This window comes from Amphibalanus amphitrite, unplaced genomic scaffold, assembly GCF_019059575.1.
Source record: "Amphibalanus amphitrite isolate SeventyFive unplaced genomic scaffold, NRLGWU_Aamphi_draft 000819F_arrow, whole genome shotgun sequence".
Classification (NCBI taxonomy): Eukaryota; Metazoa; Arthropoda; class Thecostraca; order Balanomorpha; family Balanidae; genus Amphibalanus; species Amphibalanus amphitrite.
Window position 1 is genome coordinate 44,692 of NW_024882313.1, and position 22,017 is coordinate 66,708.

The 22,017-nt window shown below is 57.5% G+C and overlaps 1 protein-coding gene across 6 annotated transcripts in view; it reads right to left on the reverse strand.

Moving 5' to 3' along the window:
• Nucleotides 1-5,514: 5,514 nt before the first annotated feature.
• The window catches only part of LOC122366608 (nascent polypeptide-associated complex subunit alpha, muscle-specific form-like), a 54,724-nt gene continuing 38,221 nt past the window's right edge, over nucleotides 5,515-22,017 (reverse strand). For 5 of the 6 annotated variants that reach the window (XM_043339048.1, XM_043339049.1, XM_043339047.1 and 2 more), the window contains 5 exons: nucleotides 8,985-9,237; nucleotides 8,594-8,680; nucleotides 7,210-7,367; nucleotides 6,664-6,813; nucleotides 5,515-6,392 (listed from right to left, as the gene is read on the reverse strand). In XM_043339048.1, coding sequence (XP_043194983.1) covers nucleotides 6,218-6,392; nucleotides 6,664-6,813; nucleotides 7,210-7,367; nucleotides 8,594-8,680; nucleotides 8,985-9,237 — 823 coding nt within the window. In that variant the 3' untranslated portion in view covers nucleotides 5,515-6,217. Of the gene's footprint in view, nucleotides 6,393-6,663; nucleotides 6,814-7,209; nucleotides 7,368-8,593; nucleotides 8,681-8,984; nucleotides 9,238-18,297; nucleotides 21,681-22,017 lie in introns of those variants that run through there. The other variant, XM_043339046.1, reaches the window with a different exon arrangement.

Genomic DNA, 22,017 nt, shown 5'->3' on the forward strand with positions numbered 1-22,017 from the left:
CATCGCGCTCCCTACCGCTGATTACGTTCGATTCGCGTCAAATTTTGTGAGAATACTAAGAAATGTACAGGCAATCTTATGGTGAAAGAATTTGGAAAATCAGTTGTTAAACAATTGAAATATGAACGTGTAAACACAAAATTGTGATTGCTGCGTTTCCCGCATCAACTTATACGGCCTGGCCCGCATCGGCCGAGCCCGCCTCAGCCGGCGACATGTTACTCTTAGCAGGCCTCTAACTGCCATATTTATTATTGGATTAACTAGAAATTCCCCATACATACTAAAAAAAATGTATGTTCTTTCGTATAGTGAAGATCAAAAGACGTGAAGATATCGTTGCGTGATAATGTTTTCGTTGAATTTACTTCATGATGCATTTCCACACGGCTCAAAATTCACCGCAAAATACCGTTTGCCTGAGACACTTTTACTATGGAACGTGAATGCTTGACTACGATGACTATGCATTTCCATTCTCGCAGAGTTTGGGATATCACTAATCAGCAATCATTCATTTCAGAAAGTGTACACAAGCAAGCATGTCTTGACTCTGTCTTTCAAGGTCACGCGCGGTTGCGTGATGTTGATGCATGAAAACGGCGTTTGCCGCGAAAGTTATGAATGGCCCACTCCAATTTTTTCACAGATGGTTAGGAACATTGTGACGGACATAATATGTAAAAATTACCCAAATCGAAGGTGACGTGTTTTTTGCTATTTAAATTTTTCTGTTTTAATTCAAGGTCAAATGCATTTCAAGGTCACTTCAATTTAATTTTATAATTAAAAATCAAAGCCTCATCAATTGCCTATAAGACCCTGTTAATATCATTTTGATACCAGAAAAGGAACCAGAGTTATAGCCATTTAAAAAATTGATGTGTGGCATTTTTCGCTATATTCGATGACCTATATCTCAGCCATACGTTATCAAATTTCGAAAATATTATGCGTAGCTCAGTTTTGAACCATGCCCAGTCTGCCTACAAATTTTCAGAAAAATCGAAGGGGGTGACGGATTTCGGTGTTTGATTTGACGTGGAATGCCCCAGCAGCCGCTTGGGCGATTGACTTGCGGTAATTTTTGTTGGGTAGCAGCATCCCTTCTACCAACCAGTAAAACGCCTTTTGGGCGAAGAAAGAGCGAGCGAGATAGTGAGCCCTGCACGTGCGGAAGGGCGAGAGGGTACTTCCAACGGGATTTGTGCAAAGCACCCTTCTAACCGGTCGCTAGCGGTGTGCCAAATTTGAACGCAATCGGCCCAGCCGTTCCTGAGATCTGGAAGCGGCATTCTGCACGTGCGCACGTGCAAACGGGGTCCAAACTGACTTTTGCACGGCACCCTACTTACCGGTTCCCAAGTCCGTGTACCAAATTGGAGCGCAATCGGCCCAGCCGTTCTCGAGATCTGGAAGCGCCCCCTGCACGTGCGCACGTGCAGTAGCACCCTAACCGCAACACATGGGAATGCATTGCCTGGTGGGTGCCTACTTGTATGCCAAGTTTCAGCGAAATCGCCCCAGTAATTACCGAGTTATTGAAATGGGAACAAATTTGGCACCTCTTCTTTTTGTATTTTGCACGTGCAGTGGGGGTCACTCACATAGATCAAGAGTATCCGACCTTTGGTAGAAGGGATGCAGCTGCCAGCTACCCTACAAAAATTACCGCAAGACAATCGCCAAAACGGCTGCTGAGATATGAGCCTCTCAAAATCACTACTTCTGCAAAACAGCTTGAACACCCTTGACTTTTCACGTGGCACGTGCCACGACGGTCACTGAGATGTGTCAAAGTAGTCAATTACGGGATAGAAGGGATGGGGCTACCCAGCAAAAAAGACCGCAGGCAAATCGGTCCAGCGGTTGCTGAGATATAAGCCCTCTCAAAAGCGTTACAGGCTGGGCCGGGCCGGGCCGGGCCGGGCCGGGCCGGGCCGGGCCGGGCCGCTCAAACTGAGATTTTTCCGTTACCTATATTGAAAAGACTTCGCTTCGCTCGCTGCGCTCGCTCGCTCGTAAAATAGGATACTCTCGATGCATGTGGGTCACCCCCAGTGCACGTGCAAAATACAACAATAAGAGGTGTCAAATTTGTTCCCATTTTAACAACTCGGTAATTACTGGGGCGATTTCGCTGAAACTTGGCATACAGGTAGGCACCCACCAGGCCTTGCACCAGGCAATGCATTCCCATGTGTTGCGGTTAAGGTGCTACGGCACGTGCGCACGTGCTGGGGGCGCTTCCAGATCTCGAGAACGGCTGGTCCGATGCTCTCAAATTTGGTACACGGTTGGGGACCAGTTAGTAGGGTGCCGTGCAAAAGTCAGTTTGGACCCCGTTTGCACGTGCGCACGTGCAGAATGCCGCTTCCAGATCTCAGGAACGGCTGGGCCGATTGCATTCAAATTTGGTACACCGCTAGCGACCGGTTAGAAGGGTGCTTTGCGCGTGCCCGTTGGAAGTACCCTCTCGGCTCTCGCCCTTCCGCACGTGCAGGGCTCACTATCTCGCTCGCTCGTTCTTCGCCCAAAAGGCGTTTTACTGGTTGAATAACACCTGCAAACTTCCTTGCTCATGAAAGGGTATGAGGTATTTATCAATCAGTGAATACCTAATATAAATCCTCATGGATGCAATCAGCCTAAGTACTTAATCATTGATTTAACATATTTTGATTTTATTTGCGAACAGCATTTACAATGAACAGATACAGTATCCTGTTTGCAACCGAATCACAGCTGGCACCGTTACAATTGTTGAAGCAAAAAAGACAAGTGCTCACGTCAGAGCCCGAGGCCTCATGATTGTCGAAAGACGACGATTTGCTCCGAACGTACGCGGAACAGACCCCATTTTCCAAAGACTTTCTCCCTGAAAAGGTACACAACGCAACTAAGTTTTAGTGCCCATCTTGGTGTCTTTATTGGACCACACCACTTTCTGAGAGATCTGTCTTAGTCTGCGACCCAATTAGAGCTAGTTCGTTTCGCAGCCGTCTACTATAGAGCCCCTAAATGGACGGTGTTGGGAGTGGAAGCGGAGAGAGTAACAGCTGTGTGAGCAGATCTAATCAGTCTGCTACGAGAGGAGGTAGTGATGAGAGAGAGAGAGAGAGAGAGAGAGAGAGAGAGAGAGAGAGAGAGAGAGAGAGAGAGAGAGAGAGAGAGAGAGGGGGGGAAGGAGGCAGAAAGGCAAGTGTCGCTGCCCTTTCTGAGTGTCATATTTTCCGTCTTTTTATTTATCCCACAGCCTTATTTTTTAGGGCAGTAGGTATGCTTCGTCCGTCCGTCCGTCGAATCTTCTATTCCTGGAAGGATTATTCAATATTCATGCCAGCACGTACTGGAACAATTATCCGACGGTGCGAAGCGATCCCATAAACTCGGAGGACCCTCCGTCTGGCTCTCTGGCGTCACTTTCTCCTACCCGCGGCCGGGTTTTCATAGTAGGTATTGCTGCATTTGGTTAGTTTGACCATAAATCAGGCATCGCCGTAGGCACCGTTTAGCGCTATAACGTTAACGACGCGGAGGTATGGAGGATTCCGCTTCGAGTCAGAACCGACTCGTCACATGAGCAGAAGACGTGCGTAAAACGTGATGTGAAAAATGTGACGGGGGCCATCTGGGGAAGTAGCGTGTGATTTGTAACAGCTGGGAGAGATGACGGAATACGTGTGACGCATGAAAGGGAAATACAATGTAGACGATGAGATAAGACACTTGCGTATGAATGAATATGTTCTAAAGTCAGAAGAAAACATGTGGTTGAAATGTGTTATGAGCCGCAATCGTTTTAATCCGCAAACTTAAAAATATATCACTGAACTATTACACACAATAGTAAGAATGATAAAGCACGATAAAACATTCCTTATGCGTTCGATGAGATGTAGAATGTAGACGCTTCCTGTCACGGCGACGGATAAAAAAGCTTAACCCTCGCCCATGTAGGGGGGGGGGGGTTGGTGCAACCCCCCCTGAGGCTTTTCGGAAATAGTGCAAAAACGGCGGCGCGCAGCGCCGCCAAATTTTGGTTACCTTATGGGGCAAACCTTGCGCATCTTTTGATAAAAAAAAATTTGACCGGGTCATGTCAGGTCACGGAGTTATGACGTCACAAAGGGAACAGCCTCCGGCCGGATTTTCACAAACTGAGTGCCAACGCCCGAGGTTTCCTGCCGGTGGTACGGACATCGGTTGATGGATCGTGATGAAACTTCCCATGCATGTTGGGGCAAGTATTGGCTATCATATGGTATAAGAAACTTGACCGGGTCAGGTCAGGTCACGGAGCTATGACGTCACAAGAGGAACAGCGTCCGGTACTATTTTTGAAAAGCGCCCGAACCACTATTTTGCTAATTCTTGTCACCTCAATGGGAGTATGCAGCAATATTAGCTTCTATAGGGAGCAAATGGACCTCCCAAATCCAAAAATACAATCAGATTTCAAAAATTTAAATTTTTGATTTTTAGAATTTCTGCCGCCGACTGTGACCTTGCCGACTTCCGGCGCTCCCAACGCGCCATTTTTAGAGCTAGGGAAACGAAATACATACCAAACGATAGAGAATTGATCAAGGAACACGATAGTGAAGGTTTCAAGTCGATATCTCTCACCGTTTTGCCGCAATCGTCGCCGAAAGTTGAAAAAAGTCTATTTTTCCGAAAATTTGACCTTTGACCGGTCAAAAGTAGGTCAAATGTTGACCTAGGACCAAAAAATATACCACCAATCGCGAGATCTCGGCGAGAGCAATCCGTTGGTCTTTTCCGCTAAGCTCTACGACGCTCCGTTTTCAAACGCCAAGGGGGGGTCGCACCAACCCCCCCCCCCCTGCATGGGCGAAGGTGGCAGATCGCCGTTTACGGGCGAGGGTTAATAATTGGCGACAGGGCGGGCGCCGACCAGATATCAATTACTGACTCATCCTCACCAACGTTCCTCTGAAGTGGCCTCTCTCAGACGAGACACAAGGTCAAGTACGCGCACGACCATCTATGGCTATTCCCCAGTCGAGTCATCGGACGGTCCTCTTCGGTCTTTGTTTACGCAGTGTCGGGGGCACGCGGCTGTGCGGCATTCTCAGCTCTGAACACGTACTTATAAGGAAATATCAGATTACTAGCGTTATATCAGGCGTTCTTCCATACGGAAAGTAGGAAGTGCGTGGTTAAAAACGATTCCAATACCCATGAAGGGTGGCGAACGCTGTGTTAAGTGAGACCCGTTTTGCCCTGATACTCGATTGACATATTTCTAAATGCGATGAAAATGGGACCCTTTATGTGCTTTAATCCAGCCCATTAGTCCCAAACGGTCGAATGTCTTAGACTTAAATGGATGCGAGGCCATGCCCATTGCCCACCTAACCGGCGCGGATGAGAATGCCAGCCCGAAAAAAAAAACAGCCCAGCGTCAGCCGCTGAGCGAGGAGGAGAGGGATTCGCCGTTGATGTCGAAAGGATATGCTTCGTCCTGGTCGCAGCATTTAACACACAATATGGACAAAATTTCATGTATTCAATAACAGGAAAAATAAGTCATCCTTCGCACAAAGTTTTGTGCAACGACTCCAGAAGACGAATAGTATATGAACATTTCAAGCGATTAGTGTTACACCATGGGCGAATTACTACACTGAGGCGATCCATGACGGTCACAGCTGGCGACTCGTATCGACAGCTCCAACAAAGGAGGTCGCAGAGTCGACACATGACCGTGTCTTGGGACGCTGCCGTCCCGGCCGCAGCACGCACTGGTCTGTCCCGTCCCGTCCGTCCGCGGCGGCGGAGAGTCGGGAATGTCCCCGGCAGCCCCGGGCGCGGCCGCTGTATCACAGGACCGCCGCGCTGCCGGCACGGCGCTGCCGGACCGACCCACTCACACTGCCCAGCGCCGGCGTACTCCGTCCGTCTGTCACTATTCAGCCACTCACCCACCGCCCGATACGGCCGTTAGTTGCAGACTTAGCTCGAGGATTAGTCACATGCCACATTACTCCAGCTTTCTCAGCCAAAATCAAGTCCAGATTTTGTAACCAAAAAGTCGGGTTCTCGTTTATATCTGTCACTTCATTTCACACTACGGCCCTCATCGGTCATCCCAGTCTCGACGAGGCACTTCACACCGGCCGTGCCATCTAGCGGCCGACGTTGGAGGTTCTGTTTGCCCAGGTGGCGCCACCGAGTCTTGCAGCAGGGGCGGTCAGCGCGCGGCGCCGGCGCCCATCTTCTGTATGAGCTCGTCGCAGATGGCGGTAATTTCGCGATTCTCGCGCTCCAGCTTTGCCTCGCGATTCTCCGCCAGCTGCAGTTTGGCTTTGAGCGTCAGCAGCTCGGTCTGGTGTGCCTTCTCTGCCGCCTCGTAATCCGCCTCGAGCCTGTGGACCGGACAGAACACGATTAGGCTCGAGACGAGGTGAACAAGGCCAGGCTCAACTCAACGGTGTTCACACTATTCAGTCATGGCATTGTAATAACCACCAAACCACAACAAAATCCATTAGTAGTTATCTCACACACAAATATTCGACTACAAACCAAAATGATACTGAATCAGTGCTCCTCTCTTCAGTATTGAGGCTTACTGGAAGTCCAGCTCGTATTCGGGACACGGTCTACCCCGACCTGCCCTCTCCGCACGCTCCCTACCTGGCATGGGCATCCTCAGAGTGTTGCCGCAGCATGTCGAAGCGTTGCTTCTCCCGCTCGGCTCTCTCCTTCGCGTCCCGGAAGGCAGCCTGGTTCTGATCGGCGCACCGCCGGTGCTCCTGCAGCACGGCCTTGCTCTTTTCGTACTTCCTGTGGACGGGAGGGAGGAGGGGCGTCAGATAACGGCGTTGGCGAATGGTTGAGACACGGTCACAAATGGTAATGACAATCTGATTATATCAGGAGGGTGATTGTGTTTGGCCAATAGCCAGACGATATTGCTCCAGCATCTCTCCATGGCTGTTATGTGATCAGCCAGCCCGTCCCTTGAACACCAGCTCCCCTCCTATTCCAAGCTGCTTTCTTCATTCACCATTGCAGACAAAGGCAACCACATTCCACCAGTCAGGCACATCACCCATTCCTACGTAGTTCCCACCTCTCTTCCTCCCTCCCCCCCCCTCTCTCTCTCTCTCTCTCTCTCTCTCTCTCTCTCTCTCTCTCTCTCTCTCTCTCTCTCTCTCTCCCTCCCATCCTTCCTCTCACCTGTGCAGATCGGCGAACATGGCCTCTGCGTTTGCCACCTCCTGTCGCGCCTCATCCCGCTCCGCCACCAGCCGCGCGCGGTCAGTGTTCAGCTCGTGTCGCAGACGGCCGTTCTCGTTGGTCAGTGACGCCACCAGGTGGGCGACCCGCTCCAGAACCTGGGGAAGGAGGGGTAGGTGGTGACATCTAGCGACTGGCGTGGGGTTTACTGGTTCGTCCGAACGCCGCGCAATAAGCGGGCGCAATCGAGCGCCGTGAAGGAGGAACTGTATGATTGTGCATATATATCATGAAGAGAATGAGAAGAGTCTGTAAATTACGGAGCAGGAGGGGTACCCATCGTCGTACTAAAATATGCCTCATAAAGTATACACCAACACGTAAAGGGGTAGCAACAGTCCAAACCAGGCCAGACTTCTAATTCTAGAGATAATCAGTGACATAATGCAATACCCCGTCAGAACCGGAAGAACATGATACGCAACTATCCAGTTACAACACAAATAGAGAGCTAAAAATCTCATGAAAATACCTAATCCTCGTGGGCGCGTTCACCCAGCCACAGCCCCAACCCAGTGACCGCACTTCTGTCCGGTGTCCAGACCTTCCCCTATCTCGCACCTCCCAGACGGAAGCCTGATCATGACCCACCCGTCCTGTCCGGACCCCTCACCCTCCATCCACTGGGCCCATTAACCCTTCCCAGCCACCAGGCCGTCAGTCGGCACAAAGCGCCAGCTGACGTCCCGCCCACCGCCACACGGCTGCGCGCGCCATCCGCGCCGGTTCGCGCCATTTCTTGTGACCCCGCAGCCCGGTAACAGTGGCGGCGGGAAGGACTACAAAACACAGCGGCGGGCGGGGAGGCAGCGCCGGCGGTGCATCACCGGCAGGGAGCACAACACAACAGTGGTCGGTCGCGCCTCTGTGATGAACTGCGCCCGACACCTGTTAGGCACTGAGAGGGCGAAGCTTGTGGAAGAGACAGTGGCGTTTTCAGTGAACGCTATTCTCGTATTCATTTTCACACCTAATTTTATCGCTCTCTGTTGCTCCTTTCCCGTTTGCCTTCCGTGTTTAACGCGAGAATCGCGGAAGCTATCACGCAACAGAAAGCCGGGCCACAAGATTGTGGATGAGGTTGGTTCAGCTCGTCAGCTTTGGGTTAATCTGTTTATCTGAGTGTGGTCTGAGATTCAGAGCAGTGATGAAACATCCGCCCGACCCGTCATCTGCTTTCGTCCCCTAGCCCTTGCTTTCTCCGTCTCTGCTCTCACCGTCTCGCATCTCCCCCTCTTTCATTTAATTCCCTTGCCCCTCCCACCTTCCGACCCATATATCACATTCCCCCATCCGCTCTTCCACCTTCTCCCACATCTCTCACCTTTTCCGTTTTGTTGCTGGAGGCCTGCTGGATCAGCTTGGCATTGGCGTTCTTCATCGCCGTCATCTCCCGGTCACGTTTCAGCAACTGAAAGGAGCCCGAGACACCGTGTCACTCGGGTCAAACCCTGGGGTCAGGCCCCGGACGGCGCGGGGGTCATAGGGTCAGCACGACAGTTCACAGCTCACCCGAGCTGGGGTGGTAAAATACCAACAAAGAACGGCATATCCCTAAAAGGTTGAGATCTAAATGGAGTAGATACTATCACTAAATTCTAAAACATCCCGGAACCTTTATTCAAATCGGCCGGTCCTTGGCCGTTTTTACGCCGGCACCTTGCGCGGCCGGCTGTATGCGCCACTCTGTCGCCTTCCCTGATTCGCCGGCTTACCTGATCCTGGAAGTACAGCTCCTGTTTCTTCAGCAGCTCGGCCACGTTGCCGTCAGTGGGGGTGGGCGGCTGGGAAGTGCTGAGGTCCGCCGGCACGGCCGAGGCGGGGGCGGCGGCGGCGGCGGGGGCGGCCGGGGCGGCCACCGGCGGCGGCGTCGGCACCTGCTCGTCCTCCTTTTTCGGTGAGAAGGCGATCAGGTCCGACTTGACCGAGGTGAGCTGCCGCGGCACGCCCGAAGCCGACTCCTCCGCACTGAGAGAGGGAGACAGAGGAACAACAGAGTCAGATACAGAGGGACGGGAGTCAGACACGGCGACATAATACACACAGGAGACGGATATAACAGACGGTGGACTGCAGCTGATACCGGAGTCAGCTACAGCGACACCAAAACACAGGGGACGAATTTCAAAGGTGTCAGAAATAGACGGGCGAGAGTCAGACACCCAGCAGTCAGCAACACACAAACTAGGGAAAATGTTACACATACGGGAGGAAGGGGGGAGGAGGGAAGACAAGCCACAAAGCTCAAACCATCTTACAGAGCACGATTTGATAATATCCCATCAGACCCTACTGCTTCTCAACATCGCTGAATGGGCCGTCAACGACTAGCAGTCTTTCTGGTACAGCGCGGCACGCTCCCATTGCGGCAGAGCCATCAAACTCTATCCCACCGGATCTCAATCTACCAGGTCATGATTCGAGCCGGGCCACCCAGCCGGTTGAACGGTGTGTGGTCAGCAGCCAACACCGCCCAGGACCTCAGTGTTGACTGGAGCATAAGTCACAGTCACGCTCTACTGATGTCAGCTCACTCAGTCACATCTACCAGTCAGTCGCTCAGCCTATCCTCTTCAGTCTCCCCTGGCTGAGCAGTGTGAGGTCAGTCTGCGAGACGTCAGGTTAATAGAGAGGAACAGTCAGCGGAGCGTGCAGTGGACTCAAATCTGCAGGTATGCCATCATCAGAAGACGGCAGTTTCTGAGCTCCACTACTGTTCCAGGGCGGCGGAGTCTTATAGCGTAGAGCCTTAGAGCGCTACAGCGGACAGCGGGCAGAGACGCCCTGTACCATGGAGACCATCCCCGCTGCCGGTCCGCTCCCAGCTCCGAGTATGGTCCGACGGAAAGGAGCGGCCCCGGTTCCAGACAGGGCCCGGTCCGTCCGCGGCGCGCACGGCAGGAGTGAGTTCTCAACAGCGTCAAGGTCTCGAAGGAGCGACCAGGATGCAAGAAACCTCCAAATCCTACACACTGACCAATCTAGACACAAACAGAATCCCCTCCCCAGCCAGTCCATCACACTCTCACTCTCTTCACAGCCCAAACACCGCCGCACCCATCTCATCCACTCCGCCCTGCCGACTGACTGATGAGCAGCAACACCACTAATTCGGCGTGATTGGCTGCGTGGGCGCGGCGAGACGGCATCAAATCCGGCCGTCTGGGCGTTATACATCCCATCATTGCCCGGCCCACACCGTCTGTCCCGAGTCCAGACTCCAGCGTCGGAGGAGGCGGCGGCGCACAAGGTCGTGGACGGCGCCCGGTTCCGCGTCGGCCCATGTCCGCGTCGCCAGGTATGGAGAGGTAGACAGATCTAATCGGCACCATCTCTCGCGTTCGGAGGACGGCGGCGGCGGTGACGGCAGCCCGACAGCAGGGGTGGCCCGAGGAACGGGTGACGGCGGAGTCGGCACTGCATAAGTTCGAGGTCATGGGCCCAATACGGCAAACTCAGCAGACGTTCCAGAGCAGATAGTCCCTTCACGGTCCATATTCCACGTTCCGCGTTCCTATCAAAACCGTGTCGCCGTTCCGCCACCTCTAACCACATTGGTCGTATCTCAGCTGCTGTTTCACCTCGCCTCAGCCGTGTCTATCTCCTATAACGACCGGACCATTCCCTCTTATATCGGCGGCCGCCTGGTGTGACCCCAGCACCACGAAGTCCCGCCGTCATCTGCTCTGGCCGGATGATTTAGAACCTATCGCCGCCGGCTGCCACTACAGCCAGCCCGTCAGTCCGCTAGGCTATCGACCGGCCGAGCCATTCGGAGGACGGTGGCAGCCTGAAGCCTCCACCGGCACTGCCAAGCATACAATGATCCACTGATCACAGCTCACAGAACACAGGCAGATCTAACGCGGCTGCAGCGAGCGATGCGAATCCCATCGACGGGATCGGGTAACCCAGCGCAACCAAAGTGAAACAGTCACCACTGACGGAGTGTGTTTTTAAGACAGGGGTCGCCGCGGCACTCACCACCACCGGACGAAAACGAACTCATCATCGGCACACAGGGAGGAAAGCGTCATCCCATTGCCCGGCATCGACCACTCAGCACATCACAGCACAGCACAGCGCGGTATAGCGCGTCCCAGCACAGCGCCCGCCCCGCACTCCGCCGGCAGTGAGGGCGGGCCTGCTACTGCCCTAGAGATACCCTATAGCGCGTGTGCCACAGGGGAAGGGACAACAGGGACCAGCGCAGGGGACAGTCCCCTCCCCTCCCCAAACTGGAGTTAAGAAACCAGCGGCCTTCCAATAACATACAGACCACCGCACTACGGTCAGACAGTCTGGCACGCCAGTTCCCTGCCGCTGTCCGCGCCTGGCCCGGTCGATCCAACCGGGGTTATCGGGGAGCCAGCCAAACAAGCCGCACTGGGGAAAAGTGATGTGTCACGCCCGTCGGTAATGTATGGACGGATCAATGCAATATGAATGAGATCGAGCGTGGAAGCTTAGTCCGTGGTGAGGCAAACACTCAATATTCGTGTAGACTGTATGGAGAGCGTCAAGGCTAATCACATTGGATATGAGTTGTATGTGTTTGAAGGTTGATCAGAAATTCAGCGCTCAGCGCCGGATAGTCTCACTCAGCACAGGTGAAGGTGAGATTTCGTGGTGTTGGTGTCACCCCGCAAACAGCCAGCCTTCGGACGGACAGCCTGAATTCGGTACCAAGCCCCCCTACTGATGGCAGTGACTAGACCTGACGGTTGGCTATCCAGCAGTCACTTTATCCAGCAGTCACTGCCACTGTCCAATGCAGGGATGCAGTCGGGACAATGACTCAGCTGACCGGTTTTGCAGACGCCCCCGAGCTCGATCAAACCACACAACCACACCCTCCTTCTCCCAATGGCAGAGCGAAGACACAAGAATCACCAGACACAGTCGGACCACGAGGAGCGACGGGAAACACTCACCCGGCCATGCAGCCATGCAGCCGCCGAGGTCACCGGTCGGCAGGGAAGGGACGGGGAGCAGAGACCACTGTCGACCCAGAGACTACCCCCACCACCCACCGACCCGCCGGCTGGAGGCTCGGCGCCGGCGCCGGTCGATCCACCGACGTCATACCTCTCAGTCAGATGTGACGTCATACAGTCCGACCAGGTGTGACGTCATACAGTCCGACCAGGTGTGACGTAACTCCTCAGCGGCGGCGGAAGAGGCACGGTGCGACCGTGTGAGTAGCGAGAATGACGAGAGTTTAGAGACGATCCATCAATCACCAGTAGGGTGTTCCATATTACTATGGAAAAATTCGAAATCAAAACACATCGTCATTTCGATTTTGCCCTGTATTCTTATTTCAAATGAAAGCGATTGACACCTCGTTGAACAAAATCGGACGATATTTAGATGTCGCGCTCATGACCGCCATAGCACTCTATGTAGAGTGAGAAGGCCGAGCAGGCGGCCTTGGTCCGCTTGGGAACCTGGCTGCGGTGAAGCTGGACGACGCGAAGGAGGTACTGGCGCTGTTCCTCATCCGGCAAACTTCCAGCACCAGCAAACTGCTTGATGAGGGCGATCCCGCGCTCGGCGCTGTCATTCACCACCTTCAGGGCCCTGATGCGGTTCTTCAGTGCCTCGTCCTTGATCAGGTTCTGATGATGATCTTCCCGATCCGCCAGCAGCTCGAACAACCGTTTGCTGCGACTAGTGACGAAGTTGCTCAGGGCAGTGGTGTTATCCACACGCAATCCTTTCCCATCGAGCCGCTTCAGTGCCTTCTTGGACGCAGGCTTCACCAGGTTCTCCAGCATCCGCTTCTTCTCCTCATCCTCGACTCTGTCGTCGAAGAAAGCCAACGCGATGAGGTCTTCTAAAAGGTACCAGAGATGGCGGGTTAGGGCCTTGGTAGCCTGCGCTGACTTCCTCGTCGGGATAATCGTTGAGGGCCTGCAGGAGCTCCAGATCGTTCTTCGGGGCGTACTCCGGAATCAGCGCCTCGTGCCAGTGCTTGACGTACAAGAGGCTCACGAACAGTGCCACTTGACGGAGGCCTTGTTGAACGCGAGCTGGCAGCTCAAGTTGGTCGATGAAGAGCGTCATCTTGACGGCGTAGATGGCTTTGGCCATCCATCTAGCTTGATGATAGGCACCAGGAGCTCGAAACCGGACCTGTCCCTCACTTCCTCCGAGGAACATGAGGCACAGACGGAGAAGCTCCTCGTAGTCCTCGCGTGGGTTGCTTCCGTCATGGAGAACCTTTCGCAGGAACGCAATCATCTGCACGCGGAGCAGCTCAAGCCAATACTTTGAGATACTACGAGTGTTAGCTTCATTCCTCATGAAACTAGCATACAGAAAAGTTTCAAAAGAGCGCGACATCTAAATATTGTTCAATCGAGCTGGGTTTTTGTACACATCATGGATATATGGCAAGGTTATGGGGCGACATCGAAATGTCGGCCAATGCTGAAGTTGGGGAAAATGGAACACCCTAATCACCAGTCACCACGTCAGGGGAGACAACGCATAAAACGACGGAGACACGCTATTTCGGCTACCGGGCCCAAATGCAAACCTTGTGGCGGCTCGTAAGCAGCAAAAACCAAGAACCAAGAACCTATCTCGGCTGAGGAGTGCTTGCTCGTTCCCAGTCTCCCCTATACCTATAGGTAGGTGGCAAAGGAGGAGGCACCTGGTTTTTCCAGAAGCAGCCAAAGGGCGGTCAACCAGACATAAAGTTCTGCACTGCAGCCCCGCGCCCGTGGCAGGGTGACTGCCCGCGTGTCACGCTCGCCGTTATGTCACGGGTCGACACATCACGTCACGCTATGGTATATACTGACGCCACGTCACGGCACAGACTGACGTCACGTCACCACAATCCGTGCGGCAGCTGACGTCTGCCCGTCGACCGCGGTACCATGACCGGCCGTCTGCCGATCCACCGGCTCTAACTCGCCACTGAGCCTCCACAACACCGCGGCACGAAAACAGGTGGTCGTAGACCGGCGCCACTCCCCAATCGAGTCGCCTTGGACGCTGGACTGTGCAGTGCACTAACGCCCACTGCGCTACTGCAATAGCAAGCTGCACGTGCACCAGCGACGGCACCAACACCAGCCGGTCACACCTACCTCCGAGGGGACGTACCGTGCTTTTTCGTCAACAGGTGTGGCGCAAAGACGTTCACCTCGTCCCAAGCCCTCGCTCTCCACCGTTCCACCGTTCACTGTGGACCGTTCCACGCCGTCCACACTACACTGCGCTGCGGTCTCGGGTAGCCACCAGACTGGCCACCAGGCAGCCAGCCGGGCTGGACGGGCGGACCGGCCGGCCGGCGGCGGTCGCCAGGGGAGCGGCCGTCTCCCATCCAGCGAGCTGTGTGGGCAGCGGCCGTCATAGCCGCTCCCACGCCAGCCGACCGACAGACCCGACCGGTGCCGCTTCACGGACTAACACAGCGCAGTACGGACGTGCAAACCACGCCCTCGGCTCGGCCTCGCCCCCACAGACCGTCACGTGACGCCTGTGACGGCGCGGGGCGCTCGTTACCGTCACGGAAGGTGGTTGGCAGAGAGCTGAGCCCCGCAGCTGCCGCTGTTCAGCTATCTTCAACCCACACCACACACCAAGCTGAGCTGAACCGCCTCCGTTTCTCTCCATATGGAGCGGCGGCTGGGGTGCCGTTGGCCCCCACTCAGAGACCCTGGCGGCTTCGGAGTCAGTCCGGACGGGCCGGACTCATTCTCAGAGTCGCGCTACATAAACGGGCTCTGGAGACAGCCATGAGCAGCCGTGGAAGTCTGCAGTGTGCGGCCAGGGCGCCCTCGACCAGCAGCTGTGGTCAGCACAGGTCCGCCGGCCGGCACGCCACCAACCATACAAGGAGTGATCGTGACGGCACCGTGCCCCTCCCCACCGACACAGCGAGGGTCGGAGCTCCTCAGTACCACACGAGCTACCGCCGACGGATGCCTGTTCCAGCCACCGAGCACACACTAGCACTGACTCACGCACAAAGCCACCCTGACTGAATCGAGCTCACTCCACAGCACACACGACGCACTGATGGCATCACTCCCTCCTCCCAACCTCCACTATTTCACCAATCACCTGTCTTCACTACTCCTCTGCTTCTCCGCCGTCCTGGAGCGAGAGAGGAGGTTCTGAACCAGCTGGAGCCCGCGCATGGCGTCCCCCCGGCCGGCCGGCTCCGTGTGAACTGCACTGGCACGAACAGACAGCTCTGCTGGTGGTGGAAGTACCGGTAGCGGTGGAAGCGATATGGACTGGTGAGCACCACCGCCGGTGGAGGGGGCGGGTCCGGCCACACGCGCCGCCGACAGGTGCGACATGGAGAGCGCGGGCTCAGAGGGAGAGAGGGAGGGAGAAGGAGAGGGAGAGGGAGAGGGAGAGGGAGAGGGAGAGGGAGAGGGAGAGGGAGAGGGAGAGGGAGAGAGAGAGAGAGAGAGAGAGAGAGAGAGAGAGAGAGAGAGAGAGAGAGAGAGAGAGAGAGAGAGAGAGAGAGAGAGAGAGAGAGAGAGAGAGAGAGAGAGCAAGTAAAAAAGACTACAACCGGCTAATACGGATTGGGAAAAGCCATCTGCTTTGATACCACAAAGTTCCAGAATAAATACTGTCTCCGACTAAGACCAATGGGCTTCCGAAGCCCTCGTGTTTGTGATGGGATTCTGTCAGTCACTTCCTGCATCAGTTGGCGAGTGTAGGCGGCATTGGTGCGAAACAAAGCGAAAGAAAAACACGGCACCGAGACGGTTTCCTGCAGCCCACGCGCCGTACGTGACTTGGAAACGATTCCAATGTCGACCCGACCTAATGATAACACTCTGTGCCAATCGAGACACTTATCATTCAGTCTAACTATTGATCAGAGGAATCCATCGCGGGGCCAAGTGTCAGACGTGGAAATGGCCGCCTTATCGAGAGGTCAGAGGGCTATGATGAGGTCGAAGACCGAAAGACAGAGTGGCAGAGTGGGAGAGAGTGACAGGGGAGAGCGGCCGGCAGCGGGCCATCAAAACAATCAGGCCGCGTACCGTCGTACATACATCACTGGAATAGCAGGCGGTCAGCGCGTGCCGTCTCTGTGGCTCAGAGGTCATCGGGCCCGAGCGGCCCCGGCCGGACTCTGCCCTTCTCTAGTCGCCATGGGGCGGTGTCTGTCCAGTGTCCACCATAGGGTGGCCACTGCTCTCCTATTGAACAGTACCGGAGTCTGTAGGTACTCCCCATCTCATCATCTACCCACTACAGGCCGTTCCCTCCTCTCTATCTCTACCCACTCCCTCTTTCATCAGCCAGCCGTCCGAGCGGAGGCCAGGTATAGAACACGACCGCCCGCACCTGTCCCGGCCAACTGATCAGAGGCGGAGAGCAGTCATCAGGCGGCTCCAGTGTCTGTGCCGACCCGCTGGCCACACGGCTGACCCGACACAGGGCACCGGCAGCGAGCCGCAGTGTGAGTTCCGGGGCCAGGTGCGGGCGCAGATCACACGGACGAACGCGGTATTACACCGCGCAGAACATGCGTGGATGGAACAGGATAAGTAGGGCCTGCCCCGATAGCAAAAGTCGTGCCGAAAGACTGTTGGCTCCTGAAGCCGCTTAGCGCTGAATCAGAGCTTAGCTTATCACCGCTATACTTCTAGCGTCACCGCAGCGAACTGACAGAGAAAAAGTCACACTAGCGGCTTAAACAGCGTATTTACACGGAACTAACTCGCGTAAAAAGGAAGAGTATAACTCCTAAGTCAACATGGCAAGCATGGCGCTGTGCGAGTTAAAACAGCAACGCTCAGTCGCCCACGCAACACATGAATCAGAGCCGCCTGTTTCACCGGTATGACGAGCCACAAGCCCGGCGCGCGCCGAGTGTTCCTCCACATACAACGAACGGGTTACCACCCAAACCACCTCCGCCCGAGTGGCCAGACACTCGAGCGGACTCGACACAACCGTGCACAAAAACTTCACAGCGCCTCCCCGGCTACCTGTCTCAGACGCGTTAGATTCGCAAACAAAGGGACGACAAATGGCTGGCGTCACCCCGCCCCGGCAGCCGACCGCTAACGAGCCGGCCGGTAATGTATGCCGCCGGACCGCCACAAGGAGGTGCGAATTATGGTAATAATTCTCAAACACCATTACAGGAGCCTCGGTAATAGAGCCGGCGGCGACAGGGGGTCGCGGAGTCTGCTGCTAGAGGCTGCGTCCCTGGCCGGTCCGTGCCTGTCGGAGCCAGGTAGTGTCTGAGCCTGTCTGAGCCAGGTGATCACCAGAGAGGGAGAGAGGGAGTCATGACGCGGCACCAGCTACCTGGAACCCGAGCGTCATGGATGACGCAGCCGCCGTCATCCACCCGCCGGCACCGGGGCGTCATCGCGTCATTCAGCGACTCGCTCCGAGAGGCCCGGTGACCTGGGACGGCCGAGACAGCGCAATGCGGCCAGTCTGAGCAGTCCCACGCGTGCCTCCGCGCACCGCTCCGGTGGGCCAGGCCGGGAGCGGGGACCGCCCCTTGTTTGGCAGACGAGTCGCCGTTATTACGCAACGCGCCACCGTCTCAAGATGGCGGCGGTCTCCTCTGGTGCACCTGTGCGCCGCGCGGCCCGCAGCCGGGTCGGTAACGAGTCCCCACCGTTCTCCCAGTCACCGCCGCTGGCCGGCAGCCCGTGTCATCAGGCGGCGGGCGCCGGCCGTCCGCCACAGGTGTGCTCTGTGCACCCGCCGACGTACCTCCGGCAGCCAGTCATTCCCCTCCCCGGCCCACTCCGGCCACCGGCCGCACATGCAAATGAGGGGACGGCCGCAGCGGCGGCGGACGGTAACAGAGAGAGAAGCGGCGCGGTAGACTGAGGAGAATGGCACAGAAGTACTGTCGAGCACGTCTAGTGCATTCACCAAGGCCGGCGCAGCGTGAGTACACACAGCCGGCCGGCAAACTCTGGATTCAAGCAGCACAATCAGCAATATTCGTCTGACCAGCCCCGTCTGAATCAGTTCACCGACCTCGGTCCAATCTCTCCCTCCCCCGCTCACCTGAGTAGCTCCCGTTCCAGGTCAAACGAGCCCAGCGAGCCGCAGCTGGACGCTGACCAGCTCCTCCCGCGGCCGGCCGGAGTCAGAGACGCCAACCACGCCTCTCCGGCGCTCACCGCCTCCGTCTCCATCGACGGCCGGCCGGGAGACGGTGACGACGGCGGCGACGATGATGACTCATCCTCGCGGCTCTCCGACGACTCGGTGGCGCAGATCTGGTTGCGGTTCTCGTCGACTCGTTCTTTGACCGGTGAGCCCGGCTCGCCGGGTCGTGATTTGCGGCGGCGCGGCGGTCGGGCCGGCGGCAGCTGTGGTGACCCATCTGCCGGGGACTGACCGCTCTCCTGTGGTTCATCCTGGCTCGGTGGTGGTGGTGACTCCACGGCGGCCGTCTGTGGCTCCCAGCTGCGGTCATCGCCGCCTGGGTGGACCGCGCCGGCCGGCGAGCTGAGCACGTCATCCACAGAGCGCCAGCGAGCCATCGGGTCCGGCGACTGTGAGACGCGGCGCGGTTTCAGTCGCAGCGTCGCGATGCGGCCTTTGACCGGGCTGCGTGACCGCGAGCGGCCCACAGAGCTGTCGCGGCCCGACAGAGATGATGTCCGCCGCACGGCCGAGCGGGGTCGTGGTCCGCGCGGCGTGGCCGGTGACCGGTCAGTCGGGGGCCGACCACTGCTGTCAGCGGGGGTGGTAGGTTTTGTGAGTACAGCGAGCTTAGAGCGACCCGTCGGCCGACTTCGACTGGCCTCCGCTTCGGGTTCCACCTCCGACGGTCTATCAGGCCGCGGCGAGCGCGGGGTGAGAGGTGAGCGCAGCGGGCCGACCTCGGCACCTCTCGAATCAGCATCGGCAGCCACCGGCAGGGCCAGGGAGCCTGGCCGCAGCCCGGCCAGTTTCTGCCGCAGCGCGGTGGCTCGGTTCTCCTCTGCAGTATTGTCCAGAATAGAACTCTCAGGTTCCGTATCAGGCTTTGGCTTTTTCATGGCGGCGATTTTCTTTCGCAGTAACATGGCACGGTTCTCCCCTGAGTCTTCGTTTGGCACATCAGTATCACGCGGCTGCGTCTCCACCTCGGGCGTGAGGGCCGCTACCTTCTGTCGCAGCTGACTAGCTCTGTTCTCATTGTCCATCTCATCCCCCGACTTCTCCAGCTCCCTCTCCGGCTGAGCTCCTACTCGCAGAGCCGCCAGCTTCTTACGAAGCAGAGTCGAGCGGTCTCCAGACGAAAACACGTCACCGTCATCAGTCTTACTCTCAGCTTTATAATCCGAAACCGAGAAACCGTTAACTAACGGCTCATTCGTATGAGTAGAAGCCTTCTGGACGTTGACAATCGTCAGTGAGTGTGCAGGACTGTCATGCCGCTGTTTGGGCGGCGGTGTGGCGGGTGGCGGGCCGGCCGGGCTGGTAGCCTCCTCAGCGGGCTCTGTCCACCCAGAGCCGCGGGAGGCTCCTCTCCTCCGGTCTCCACCGCCTCCGCTGCCAATAGATGCCGTCTCCGAAGCATCATCGGCGTCCAGTCGTCCCTGGGCCAGCCAGTGACGCGTGGAGCTCTTCCTGTCAGTGCTACTGCTGCTAACTGAAGAGGTCTCGGCTGCGTCATCGGCGGCAGCCTCTGCCGAGCGGGAGCCCAGTGTCAGCCAGCTGCGGGAGGTGCCGCGCCAGCCGCCGCCGGCTGTCGAATCTTCGTCCGGCGCGTCTAGGATCCCTCCCTCGCTGCCGGCGCGGCCTCTGAAGCCGCTGCGACGCGGCGTCGGCACGAAGCCAGCCACCAGGGGGCTGGCCGGCGGCCGCTCGGCTCTCTGCTCGCCATCGGGCACCCCGGAGCTGCTGGAGCGGCCGGCAGCCGAGGAGGCGTCAGAGGTATCGCTGTCCTGGCGCACGCGGCGCCACGGCCGGCCGCCGGGCGAGTCCGGTACCTCCGGACGGTCCTCTGAGCCACGCTCCCACCGGTCCTCAGACTCAGCCCGCCCGGCCCGGCCCGCGCGCGGCTCAGCGGCGAACAGGGAGCGAGCCGTCAGCAGCGGAGTACCACCAGCCGCCTGACGGGAGCGCCGGCGCGCCGCCCGCTCCAGAATCTCGTCCAGGTCACGGCGGCCCACGCGCGGCGAGCGGGCACCGGTCGGCGAGAACAGATCCCGAGACAGGTCTGGACTGGAGGAGACGAACGACTCGCTTTGGCGTGCCAACCGGCCGGAGATGACAGCCGGCAGCTGGAAGCCCGACGCCTTGCCGACGGTGCCTGAGGGGGTCTCGGTACGCGGCATACGGCGCCGGTTCAGCGAGCCGCCCCAGTCGGAACCGATACCCAGAGCAGCACGTTGTGACGGCCGGTATCCGTCATCTCCATCGCCCCCGTCAGCTGCCGGCGCTGCCGACTTATCCGTGCTCTCCCGGTCGGTAGACCAAAGAGACGGCCGATCTCGGGCACCGAGCGACGGCGTCCGACTCAGTCGCCGTTTACCAGACTCATCCTCGCGATTCTCCGGCTCCTCTCTCTGCCTGTCGGAGGTGGAGCGCCAGTCTGGAGTCTCCACAGTAGATCGACGGCCCGGGGTGGCAGTAGAGCGCCTGTCTAAGAGGTCAGCATCTGAGAGTTTGTTTGAAGTCTCGAGAGTGACGGTTATCGCGCTGCTGCGCCGACTCGATTTGGAGGTTCTTCGGGGCGATTCGGTCCGCCCAGGAGTCGCAACATCTGACAACTCGATGCCATCACTGAACGGCAGAAGGGGTACCACGCTCTGCCTTTCTTCTCCCGCCGTCGAGCTTTTTCTCTCTGGCGTCTCGACACTGTCGCTGAACGGTAGCAGTGGCACCAAGCTCGTTCGCTCCTCCCCTGCCGCCGAGCTCTTACGTCTTTTCTCAGACTTGAGCTTATTCTTGGAGGCTGAGTCGCGGCTCGGCGGCGGCGGTGGCGAGTCATGACTCGGCCGGCCGTCGTCCAGTGAGTCTCTGGAGTCGCTGCGCCGGAGCCGGGCGCGTCGGCCGCGGCTGGGCAGAGTGCGGGTGCCGGAGCCCGTCCGTCCGACATCCTCTCCGGCCGCCTCCCAGCGCGCCCTCGTCTGCAGGAACGTGTCTCGATTGCCGCGCGCCAGCATGGCGACGCCGGCCGGCTCGGCGATTACACAGTCCGCGCCGGTCACCGTCCGCACCTGTCCTGTCTCCCACGCACCTCAAACTGTCCCGACTCGCACTGCCTCCACTCGATAACACCTCGCTCTGTCAGCTCACAGCTCTTTTTCACACCGCTTAAACACACGCTACCCGTTCTCCACTGCACCGACAAACACCGAGCGTCTATTCACCTGCCGCCGCTCAGGCCCGGCGTGTGGGCGGAGCGCGGCGCTCGGCCGGCCGGTAGGGACGGCGTCCGCGGCTCGTCTGCGCAGCCAGGGTCGCCGGCTGGCCGGCGCGGCGCGGCGGCTCCCCGGCGCGCGGCGCGGTCGGAGCGGGCGGCGGCCGACCCGACCCGACCGGCGGCGAGGTCGGGTGGAGCCGTCTGCCGTCCTTCCCGCAGGACGACCGGACGTGCCGGCTCGCCACCGGCCCGACACCTATCTCGGCGGGATCTGACGGCGCCGCGACCGCCGCCGGTGCGCGCGCGCGCCCCATATACGGGCGGGTCTCCGCGCGACGGGGACACGTGCAGGGTCACATGAGCCACGCCGCACTGCGAGCTCGGTCAAAGGGCCATGGCAGTGCCACGACTCCGCCCAGCCC